Source organism: Oncorhynchus clarkii, chromosome 9 (genome assembly GCF_045791955.1).
Source record: "Oncorhynchus clarkii lewisi isolate Uvic-CL-2024 chromosome 9, UVic_Ocla_1.0, whole genome shotgun sequence".
Taxonomy (NCBI): Eukaryota; Metazoa; Chordata; class Actinopteri; order Salmoniformes; family Salmonidae; genus Oncorhynchus; species Oncorhynchus clarkii.
This window is the reverse complement of record NC_092155.1, coordinates 75,202,779-75,215,374: the sequence shown is the minus strand read 5'-3', so window position 1 is coordinate 75,215,374 and position 12,596 is coordinate 75,202,779. Positions and strand designations below refer to the sequence as shown.

Here is a 12,596-nt window from a genome sequence, read left to right as displayed (position 1 = left end):
GAGAGTTTGCAGCTCTCAAACAGCTGGTTGTTGCTTGGAGCAGTTTACTGAAGATGGAACATCTTGCCTGCCACTACTGCTTATCCAAGTTATATCAACCAGTAAATGCTAAGGCAAGAATGGGTATGCAACCCAGCTATTTAAAACTTTTTTTTTTTAAAGTCTTGGTTGAATATTTGCTATAGGCTATTCCATGATGACTGAATTGCCTTTCTTGAAAATCAGATATTTTTCTCTAGGCTTTTTTGGTACTTGAAAAGTAATTGACGTTATGCTAAACAATTGATTATGAGCAAGATCATATTTAGTTGTTGTCTTCCACATAAAGCGTTCCATTTTTTAAATTTATTTATTTTTGGTCGCTTTCTCATTTTTAAAACATGATACAATAACTCAACTCTTCAACCTCCTCAGATGGAGAGACTGATAAGCTACACGGACAGACTTCATTAGTGTGTTTCTGTCAGGAACATACTGTCTATTTAGTCAGGCAATAATGCCCACATTATTCAGACATATTTTACCATGTAATAATTTGAATGATAATGCCCTATTTTTAAAAATAACAAATCATTATTCTAAATGGTAGTGCATACATTTGGGGGAGGAGTTTTCCTTCTGTTTTTAAGGCTACTCATTGGCTGACCTATTGTGTTCTGTATTTGTTCATGACATAGCATATATATATGTGTGTGTGTGTGCATATATCTCTCTACTTGTCTTGAACTGTAGTTTTCTAATTCATTTATTATGTATTTTGTAAATGACCCCCTTCCCTCTTCAATTTCCCATGTCATTGCAGTGAATCTGAGATCCTACACCATGATAAACAGTATGAGCCATTCTACTCGTCCTTCGTGGCGCTCTCTGCTCATTACATCACCACAGTCTGTGGACAAAGTATGTTCCAACGACCCAATAACTACCCGTTTTAACTACTTCCTCAATATCTCCCATTTTTTTTCACTACTACTTCTTTGTAAATGTCTTCTTTTATTTTTTTGGTGAGTAGAGGGGAAAAAAATGTTTGATAGTAACACGGATACAGTAGCCTAATTCTGTTTGCAGGCTTGTTTATAGCTAAATAAATGGTCAAAATAAATAATAATTGTACTTGCAAATGAGTAATTAGAAGGCCACACGTGCATGTTGTCTCTCTCTGCTTCTCTTCGCCTAGTTACAGTAGTCTTATTTCCTATTGAAAATGAGAACTTGTTCTCAACTAGCCTACCTGGTTAAATAAAGGTAAAATATATAAATGTGCATTACAATTATATACTAATCTTTATTGCAGAGGGTTTTTGTCCATTTGATCATGAGGCAGTTCATATCTTCTGCCTCTGTTCTCTCTACCTCTAGTCCCCAGAAACCAGTTGCTGTCAGTAGCAGCAGCCTGTAAAGTATTGATTGAGTTCTCACTGCTGCGGCTGGAGAACCCTGACGAAGCATGCGCAGTCTCACAGGTGAGAGAAGTACATCCTCGTTGTCCCTCAAGCCTGATCCCGGATCTGTTTGTGCTGTTTTTCCCGCCTCCTCATAGTCATTGTCACACCACACCAGAGTTTAGCGAAGACCGCGCAAACAGATCTGGGATCAGGCAGGCAGGCTATCCGTCCTGCATTGCGTTTATCTAAACCTGCCCTGTGTATTTTATCCAGTGTGTTTTTCTACAGACAGGCACCAGGGATGTACAGTTTCCTGTTTTTAATCTGGATTTCCTCCATTCATTGCCTTCAAAGTATTCACACCCCTTGACTTATTGTTGTTACAGCCTGAATTTAAAATTAATTAGAGATTGAGATTGTGTCACTGATCTACATACGATAACCCATAATGTCAAAGGGTAATTTAGGGTTTTTGACAAGTTTACAAATTCATAAATTTAAAGCCGAGTATGTCTCCAGTCCAATAAATATTCAACCCCTTTTGTTATGGCCTAAAAAAAAGTTCAGGAGTAAAAATGTGCTTATCAAGTCACATAATAAGTTGCATGGACTCACTCTGTGTGCAATAATAGGGTTTTAACATGATGGTTGAATGACCACCTCATCTCTGTACACCTCACATACACATCAGTCGAAGCAGTGAATTTCAAACATAGATTCAACCACAAAGACCAGGGATGTTCTCCAATGCCTCGCAAAGAAGGGCATCTATTGGTAGATTTTTTTTTATTTTTTAAAGCAGACATTGAATATCCCTTTGAGCATGGTGAAGTTATTAATTACACTTTGGATGGTGGATCAATACCAGGGCCTAAAATGTACTTTTTGGTCCACCAGCCATTATGTCAAGTAGTTGTTATTATTATTATTCTGGACTCAGAATTTTATTTGACAATATTTTTGTTTGAAATTTAACCATTAAAACACAATAACGGATGAGCTTTGTAGTGTTTCTAAAACAATAAATGTATACAGTGTATTTGACTTTTTCAACATATTTTGTTACGTTACAGCCTTATTCTAAAATAAGATGAAATTAGTTTTTGCCCTCATCAATCTAACATAACGACAAAGCGAAAGCAGTTTTTTAGAAATGTTTGCAGATGGAAACACTGTATACTCACTTTACATAAATATTCAGACTCAGTACTTTTGTTGAAGCACCTTTGGCAGCGATTACAGCCTTGAGTCTTCTTGGGTATGACGCTCTTCTCTGAAGTTCTTCTCTGCAGATCCTCTCAAGTTTTGTCAGGTTGGTTGGGGAGCGTCGATGCACAGTTATTTATTTTTATTTGACCTTTTAGGCAGTTAAGAACAAATTCTTATTTTCAATGACGGCCTAGGAACAGTGGGTTAACTGCCTGTTCAGGGGCAGAACGACCTTGTCAGCTCGGGGATTTGAACTTGAAAACCGGAAGCGGTTTCTAGTCCAACGCTCTAACCACTAGGCTACCCTGCCGCCCGTTATTTTCAGGTCTCTCCAGAGATGTTTGATCGGGTTCAAGTCTTGGCTCTGGCTGGGCCACTCAAGGTCATTCAGAGACTTGTGCTGAAGCCACTCCTACATTGTCTTGGCTGTGTGATTAGGGTCGTTGTCCTGTTGGAAGGTGAACCTTCGCCCCAATCTGAGGTCCTGAGCGCTCTGGAGCAGATTTTCATCTAGGATCTCTTTGTACTTTGCTCCGTTCACATTTCTCGTGTTCCTGACTAGTCTCCCAGTCCCTGCCTCTGAAAAACATCCCCACAGCATGATACTGCCACCACCATGCTTCACCGTAGGGATGGTGCCAGGTTTCCTCCAGATGTGACGCTTAACATTCAAGCAAAAGAGTTCAATCTTGGTTTCATCAGACCAGATAATCTTGTTTCTCATGGTCTTAAGAGTCCTTTAGGTGCCCTTTGACAAACTCCAAGCGGGCTGTCATGTTCCTTTTACAGAGGAGTGGCTTCCATCTGGCCACTCTACCATAAAGGCCTGATTGGTGGAGTGCTGCAGAGATGGTTGTCCTTCTGGAAGGTTCTCCCATCTCCACAGAGGAACTCTGGAGCTCTGTTAGAGTGACCATTGGGTTCTCGGTCACCTCCCTGACCAAGGCCCTACTCCCTCGATTGCTCAGTTAGGCCTGGCGGCCAGCTCTAGGAAGAGTCTTGATGGTTCCAAACTTAATTTAAGAATGATGGAGCCCATTGTGTTCTCGGGTCTCTACGGACAATTCCTTTGACCTCATGGCTTGATTTTTGCTCTGACATGACCTGTCAACTGTGAGACCTTTTTTATATAGACAGGTGTGTGCTTTTCTAAATTCTGTCCAATCAATTGAATTTATCACAGGTGGACTCCAATCACGTTGTAAAACATCTTAAGGATGATCAATGGAAACAGGATGCGCCGGTGCTCAATCTCGAGTCTCATAGCAAGAGTCTGTTTTTATAAATTAGCAAAAAAAAATCTAAAAACCTGTTCTCCCTTTGTCATTATGGGGTGTTGCGTGTAGATTGATGAGGAAAATGTTTTTTTAAATTCATTTGAGAATGAAGCTGTAACGTAACAATGTGGGAATAGGGACGTTTTCTGGATACTTCCCCAATGCACTGTATTTTCAAGCATGGTGGTGGCTGCATCATGTTATGGGTATGCTTGTCATCGGCAAGGGACTAGGGAGTTTTTTATTAAGGATAAAAATAAACGTAATGGAGCAAAGCACAGGCAAAATCCTAGTGGTAAACCTGGTTGTCTGCTTTCACACAGACACAGACAAATTCACATTTTCAGCAGCACAATAACCTAAAACACAAGGCCAAATATACACAGGAGTTGCTTACCAAGATGACATTGAATGTTCCTGAGTGGCTTAGTTACAGTTATGACATCAATCGGCTTGAAAACCTTTGCCAAGACTTAAAATTGTCTGTCTAGCAAGGATCAACAACCAACTTGAAAGATCTTGACCCTTTTTTTTTTTCTTTAAAGAGTAATGGGGAAAATATTGTACGATCCAGGTGTGCAAACGTCATAGAGATTTACCCAGAAAGCCTCACAGCTGTATTCACTGCCAAAGGTGATCCTAACATGTATTGACTCAGGGGGTTGAATACATATATTAGTGTTTTGATTATTCCATTAATACAAACTCAAATAGACATTTCTTCCACTTTGACATTTTAGATTATTCTGTATAGATCGTTTAAAAAAAAAACAACGACAACAAACAAATCTATTTTAATCCCATTTTCTAACAAATTTTAAAATGTATGGAGAAAGTCAACCGTTGTGAATGCTCTACGAAGGCTATGTAAATAATTGAAACTCACCTAATTCCTCTGCCAAAATTTTTATTTTGTCCTGGTGACATCCCAAGAAGACTTTCATTTTCTCCCCCCCTTCTCTTCAGAAACACCTGATCCTCTTAATAAAGGGGTTGTGTACCGGCTGCAGCCGCCTGGACAGAACCGAGATCATCACCTTCACAGCCATGATGAAGTCGGCCAAACTTCCCCAGACCGTCAAGACACTCTCCGACGGTGAGTCCTCTGCTTTTTGCTGAGATACTATCTCACTGTATCGACGTTGTTAAATGTAGACTCAGTACGTACGTATCAGATCATTCTATGTTGTTGGAGTATGTAAAATATAGCCTTTTATATTTGTTAGGGTAACAAAGTTTGTAAACAAACCAATGGCTCCATCAGTATTAGTCATTAGACAGCTATGGTGCTACTAGTCTAGTCGGTAGACAGCTATGGTGCTACTAGTCTAGTCGGTAGACAGCTATGGTGCTACTAGTCTAGTCGGTAGACAGCTATGGTGCTACTAGTCTAGTCGGTAGACAGCTATGGTGCTACTAGTCTAGTCGGTAGACAGCTATGGTGCTACTAGTCTAGTCAACAGGGTTAGACAGCTATGGTGCTACTAGTCTAGTCAACAGGGTTAGACAGCTATGGTGCTACTAGTCTAGTCAACAGGGTTAGACAGCTACGGTGCTACTAGTCTACTTGTTGCTTAGTTGTTCCCCATGATGAATTTGGGGGGGGGGGTGGGGGGGGGTCCGTTCATGCGTTAGTCACATGCGTTAGTCATCTAAGACAGCACTGGCCTGATTTGTATTTTTTTAAATTAATCTTGGGTGAGTGATGCATCTTGGCATAGAGATACAGCGTACTAAATGACACTCATTGGCCCACGGTGGGAGCTCTAGTAATGAACTGAAATGTGTGAGACACCAGAGAGGAAGAGGGGAAACTGGGACAAAATCAGTTTCCCCAAGTAGGTGGTGTGTTTTCCCCCCCTCTCTCTCACCAGGCAAGGAGATTTTGTATGGAAGTCAAAGTGTTGAATTCGGAATGGTTCATTGGCGACGTGTGGCTTACTTGACCGTGTAGACGTTTCGCTGTGCTTGTTACCAGTGTACTGATAAGTAGGACACGTGACATCCCGGCAACTTTGAGAGTTTTATTTTTATATTTTGGAGTTGTGCCTGTTGTTCACGTGAGTGTATCTGCTCTTTCATTGGCTGGAATGGTCCTATCTGATCCCCTCCCCCTCGACTGCTGTTCCAAAATATTTAGGAAAACATGACAACTTTTTATTTTATTTTTAAATGTTCACCTTTATTTAACCTGGTAGGCTAGTTGAGAACACCTTTATTTAACCAGGTAGGCTAGTTGAGAACACCTTTATTTCACCAGGTAGGCTAGTTGAGAACACCTTTATTTCACCAGGTAGGCTAGTTGAGAACACCTTTATTTAACCAGGTAGGCTAGTTGAGAACACCTTTATTTCACCAGGTAGGCTAGTTGAGAACACCTTTATTTAACCAGGTAGGCTAGTTGAGAACACCTTTATTTAACCAGGTAGGCTAGTTGAGAACACCTTTATTTCACCAGGTAGGCTAGTTGAGAACACCTTTATTTAATCTGGTAGGCTAGTTGAGAACACCTTTATTTAACCAGGTAGGCTAGTTGAGAACACCTTTATTTAGCCTGGTAGGCTAGTTGAGAACACCTTTATTTAACCAGGTAGGCTAGTTGAGAACACCTTTATTTAACCTGGTAGGCTAGTTGAGAACACCTTTATTTAACCTGGTAGGCTAGTTGAGAACACCTTTATTTAACCTGGTAGGCTAGTTGAGAACACCTTTATTTAACCTGGTAGGCTAGTTGAGAACACCTTTATTTAACCTGGTAGGCTAGTTGAGAACACCTTTATTTAACCTGGTAGGCTAGTTGAGAACACCTTTATTTAACCTGGTAGGCTAGTTGAGAACACCTTTATTTAACCTGGTAGGCTAGTTGAGAACACCTTTATTTAACCTGGTAGGCTAGTTGAGAACACCTTTATTTAACCTGGTAGGCTAGTTGAGAACACCTTTATTTAACCTGGTAGGCTAGTTGAGAACACCTTTATTTAACCTGGTAGGCTAGTTGAGAACACCTTTATTTAACCTGGTAGGCTAGTTGAGAACACCTTTATATTTAACCTGGTAGGCTAGTTGAGAACACCTTTATTTAACCTGGTAGGCTAGTTGAGAACACCTTTATTTAACCTGGTAGGCTAGTTGAGAACACCTTTATTTAACCTGGTAGGCTAGTTGAGAACACCTTTATTTAACCTGGTAGGCTAGTTGAGAACACCTTTATTTAACCTGGTAGGCTAGTTGAGAACACCTTTATTTAACCTGGTAGGCTAGTTGAGAACACCTTTATTTAACCTGGTAGGCTAGTTGAGAACACCTTTATTTCACCAGGTAGGTTAGTTGAGAACACCTTTATTTCACCAGGTAGGCTAGTTGAGAACACCTTTATTTAACCAGGTAGGCTAGTTGAGAACACCTTTATTTCACCAGGTAGGTTAGTTGAGAACACCTTTATTTCACCAGGTAGGCTAGTTGAGAACACCTTTATTTAACCTGGTAGGCTAGTTGAGAACACCTTTATTTAACCTGGTAGGCCAGTTGAGAACACCTTTATTTAACCTGGTAGGCCAGTTGAGAACACCTTTATTTAACCAGGTAGGCTAGTTGAGAACACCTTTATTTAACCAGGTAGGCCAGTTGAGAACACCTTTATTTAACCAGTTAGGCTAGTTGAGAACACCTTTATTTAACCAGGTAGGCTAGTTGAGAACACCTTTATTTAACCAGGTAGGCTAGTTGAGAACACCTTTATTTAACCAGGTAGGCTAGTTGAGAACACCTTTATTTAACCAGGTAGGCTAGTTGAGAACACCTTTATTTAACCAGGTAGGTCAGTTGAGAACACCTTTATTTAACCAGGTAGGCCAGTTGAGAACACCTTTATTTCACCAGGTAGGCCAGTTGAGAACACCTTTATTTCACCAGGTAGGCCAGTTGAGAACACCTTTATTTAACCAGGTAGGCCAGTTGAGAACAAGTTCTCATTTACAACTGTGACCTGGCCAAGATAAAGCAAAGCAGTGCGACAAAAACAACAACACAGAGTTACACATAAACAAACGTACAGTCAATAACACAAGAGAAAAATCTGTATGCAGTGTGTGCAAATGAAGTAAGGAGGTAAGGCAATAAATAGGGCCTAGTGGCGAAGTAATTACAATTTAGAAGTTAAACACTGGAGTGATAGATGTGCAGATGATGATGTGCAAGTAGAGATACTGAGGTGCAAAAGAGGAAGAGGTTAAGTAATAATATGGGAATGAGGTAGTTGGATTGGCTATTTACAGATGGGCTATGTACAGGTGCAGTGATCGGTAAGCTGATCTGACAGCTGATACCTAAAGTTAGAGAGGGAGATTTTAGTCTCCAGCTTCAGTGATATTTTTTTTTTTTTTTTTTTTTTGCTATTCGTTCCAGTCACTGGCAGCAGAGAACTGGAAGGAAAGGCGGCCAACGGAAGTGTTGGCTTTGGGGGATCACCAGTGAAATATACCTGCTGGAGTGTGTGCTATGGATGGGTGTTGCTATGGTGACCAGTGAGCTGAGATAAGCCAGGGCTTTACCTAGCAAAGACTTATAAATGACCTGGAGCCAGTGGGTTTGGTGACGAATATGTAGTGAGGGCCAGCTAATGAGAGCATACAAGTCGTAGTGGTGGGTGGTATACGGGCCTTTGGTGACAAAACGGATGGCACTGTGATAGACTACATCCAGTTTTCTGAGTAGTGTTGGAGGCTGTTTTGTAAATGACATCGCCAAAGTCAAGGATCGGTATGATGGTCAGTTTTTACGAGGGTATGTTTGGCAGCGTGAGTGAAAGAGGCTTTATTTGCGAAATAGGAAGCCGATTCTAGATGCTCTGAAAATCAACTCCCGTGTTGGTGTGAGATGTCGGCCATTCACTTCTCATATGTTGCTCCGCTACAACATTATATCGTGATATACTGTGTTCAGTGTAACTACCAAAAATATCCACGGATGTAAGGTCATGCTTAGTTCAATGGGACAAATAGGCTAATTCGCTAGCTAGTCATGTAGCTTTTTAGTTTGATTTTTTTATGTTAGCTGGATGAATACCATTTATTCTTCCTAGTTTAGATTTATGAAGTTAAACTTTTTCTGAATCTAGTCATCCTTTATATCTGCGTTGCCATTGACTTGACTAGTAGTAGGTTAAGTGGATGCCCAGGATATCTGCGAGACCTCTTGGTTAGATGATACATTCCTGTACAGGATGTGGCAGTAAACAGGCTATAGGAGATTAGTAAATAAATGGGAATATTGAGTTTTAAGTATAAAAACAATATGCTTCATTTAAAATGTACCATTTCCATTTTGCTCAGCATTGCTCCAGTGTCTCATACCCTATTCTGTTGCCAGCAACATTGCCTAAAAACAATTGCCAGTTTATCAAGGCCTTTTTGTCTGGGTAAATCCCAGACCGATGCTGAAACATTGTTAACGTTGTGGTTGGCAAGCTGACTGCTTAGGCAGACTAGTTTCTGATTGAAAGCATGGGGATGAAATAACTGATTGCTGCTCAGTTCAGTTTCCTGTCACCAACCACGTTTTCATCCACTGTTTTTAGCCGGCAAATTTCTGTTAAAATTATATAAATGCCAACAAGATAATTTGTTCGTTTGACATGGTGCCATATTTTTTTGGTTTGTTGGTTAAATTTGAAATATGTGGAATGATAGTTTAAAATCACATCACATTTTTAAATTCGGGTACATGAAAACGTAAGCTTTTGTGTGCACCAAGTCACCATTCCCTAATTTTGATCTGCAATAAGTCCATTTGGTAGAAAATGCCTTTTTTTTTTATTTTAGAATATTCGCATGAATATCTGTCTTCAATTGGATGAAAACCTAGCTATTGTTGAATAGTATGAAACTAATCCCATGCGCTTGTGGTCTAGCTCTTATCAGTCTATGCACCTGTATATTTAGGACCCTATAAAATCTGTGTTGCGGAGGACCTAGACGGTATCCTATAATCCAGACATTTTAAAACACAATTCAACAATTTTCTAAAATGTATTGAACTTGTTAGAAAATGCATTCATTTTCCCAAGTTAATCACAAGACATCAACAAAATGCAGCTTTCTGAAATGGCACAGGAATGGATGGCCCTGTCTGTGTGCGGTGCGCACGGTTTTTAAAAATCACTATGTCGCTCAGTCTGATCGTGTGGGGCGTTAGGAAACAAATTAACATATGTTCATACACTGCTCTGATTGGCTGATTTGGATGGTCTCGAGCCCATCCCCTTATCCAGATGAACAGTCATTGGTCTATTGTAATCAGATCACATTGTGACATCATGATGTGGGTCGAAAGTTCCATCCTGCCTGAACAGGCTGAAATTCCCTGTTTTTTATTTTTATATTAATATTTTTTTAAATGTATTTTATTATGGGTTTTTTTTTACACAAAGGCAACACTGAAAATGTGAAAATTGAGATATTTTGACCTCCTAGTGTGGAAATATATTTAAAGGAAATCACATTTTTAACTGCACTGCCCCTTTCACTACCTATGCCTACCTGGCAGATTGGTCCCCTGATTATTTGCATAAATCCTGTGGCCATTTTGTTAAGCAAAACTCTGCCATCACATGAGTGCTAAAGGGCACACTTGTATTAAAGGGTAACGACACCCAAAAATCAACATTTCTTCTATTATTATTTTTATTTCTTTCTCCTCCCCAAGACCTTGTTGTGGACTTGCAGCATCCAAATTGTTTTCCTATTTACAAAATGTGTGATTTAATTTTTTTTTTTAAGCAATTACCTGATTATTATTATTTTTTCTATGGCAGCCTGAAAAAGTAGGAAATACATTTTATAGGGCCCTATATATTAGAAGATATTCTATTTTACTTCTATTGGATGCTATCCCATACTCTAGCCTATTGGTCTAGACAGCATCTCATCGTCAGTCTATGGATCAGTGTTATTTGACTAGTGCTGGGCTGGCAGAAAGAGAGCTTTGTTCCCCTGCTTCTGTCAGTAGGGATTTAGCCCTTTCACATTCCCCCCGTGGATGGTCATTGGTCCCTGCCCAGAGACGGGGTTGTGTATCTGTGTGTGTGTGTGCTTGACGGTGTTTTTCCCTGTCTGTGTAGACCTGTTGTCCTCTAGTGGTGTCACCATACCATGTTTAGTGTCTCGATACCAAAACAATACCACAGTAAAAAAAGGAATATTAGTCAGTCACAGAATGCACCACTCGATCCAGAAACTCAGCTGCCGCTCTGTCCAATCGTTGGGCTTCATTTGAGTTCAAAATATCATTCCATTTTAAACGTTGTACTTTTTTTCCCCAGAGACAGCCTTGTATGCTTTTTAATGAACCAATATTTTACAATCAATTTGACTTTAGTAAAAACATCTAACTACATGACTTAATGTTAATAATATATTTGAATGGTTTAATCTCTTGATAAACTGGGTCAATTTTAAGAAAATATTTATGATACAGGTGAATGCATATTCAATAAGTGTGTGTGTGTGTGTGTGTGTGTGTGTGTGTGTGTGAGAATGCGGAGAGTTATTGAGCTCGGCTGATTTCACGGGGCTGCAGATGGCAATCTGCTTCTCTTCCGTGTGGTACTTATTTCATCGTACTGATCAACAACATTTGCATAGAAGTAGCTTATTTTTTTATACAAGTGTGCCCTGTCTCGAACCAGTAATAAAGTCATTTAATGAGCCAAGAGCTGTGCGGCCTGTCGGACCCCTCAGTTCACTGAGGCCATACATCTTTGGCTGAGGGAGAGACGTAAAGTTTTGAGTGGCAATGGTCTTTGAAACAGAATATTTTTTGCGTTATGGTTTGCATATCACAAACAAAGTAGTAGGGTAGTGAAATGATGTTAGTTTCAGCAGTAAGCATAGAAAGTTAGTGCCTTCAGTATCCAAAACCCGTCACTTATTCCACATTGTTGTTAAAGCCTGAATTCAAAATTTATTTTTACATCAGCTGATGTCACAAGTGCTGTACAGAAACCCAGCCTAAAACCCCAAGCAGCAAGCAATGCAGGTGTAGAAGCACGATGGCTAGGGGAAAAACTCCCTAGAAACACTGGAACCTTGGAAGTAACCTAGAGAGGAACCGGGCTCTGAGGGGTGGCTAGTCCTCTTCTGGCTGTACCGGGTCGGAGATTATAACAGAACATGGCCAAGATGTTCAAACGTTCATAGGTGACCAGCAGGGTCAAATAATAATAATACTTTAGGGCCTACGTATGTGTTGGAATATTTTGTATTCTGTATAGGCTTCCTTCTTTTGACTTAGTCAATTAGGTTAGTATTATGGGAAATTACAATGTTGATCCATCCTCAGTTTTCTCCTATCACAGCCACTCAATTCTGTAACTGTTTTAAAGTTACCATTGGCCTCATGGTGAAATCCCTGAGTGGTTTTCTTCCTCTCCGGTAACTGAGTTAGGAAGGACGCCTGTATCTTTGTAGTGACTGGGTGTATTGGTACACCATCCAAAGTGTAATTAATAACTTCACCATGCTCAATGGGATATTCAATGTCTACTAGTAGGTGCCCTTCTTTACAAGGCACTGAAAAACGTCCCTGGTCTTTGTGTTGAATCTGTGCTTGAAATTCACTGCTCGACTGAGGGACCTTGCAATTATCTGTATGTGTGGAGTACAGAGATGAGGTACACTATTACACACAGTGAGTCCATCTAACTTATGTGACTTGTTAAGCACATTTT

At 40.0% G+C, this 12,596-nt stretch overlaps 1 protein-coding gene across 12 annotated transcripts in view; it reads left to right on the top strand.

Moving 5' to 3' along the window:
• LOC139416948 (ubiquitin protein ligase E3 component n-recognin 4) overlaps positions 1-12,596 on the top strand; it is a 147,288-nt gene that overhangs the window by 4,505 nt on the left and 130,187 nt on the right. For all 12 annotated transcript variants that reach the window (XM_071166148.1, XM_071166146.1, XM_071166141.1 and 9 more), the window contains exons 2-4: positions 803-900; positions 1,360-1,463; positions 4,838-4,967. In XM_071166148.1, the coding sequence (XP_071022249.1) occupies positions 803-900; positions 1,360-1,463; positions 4,838-4,967 (332 nt within the window). The remainder of the gene's footprint in view (positions 1-802; positions 901-1,359; positions 1,464-4,837; positions 4,968-12,596) is intronic.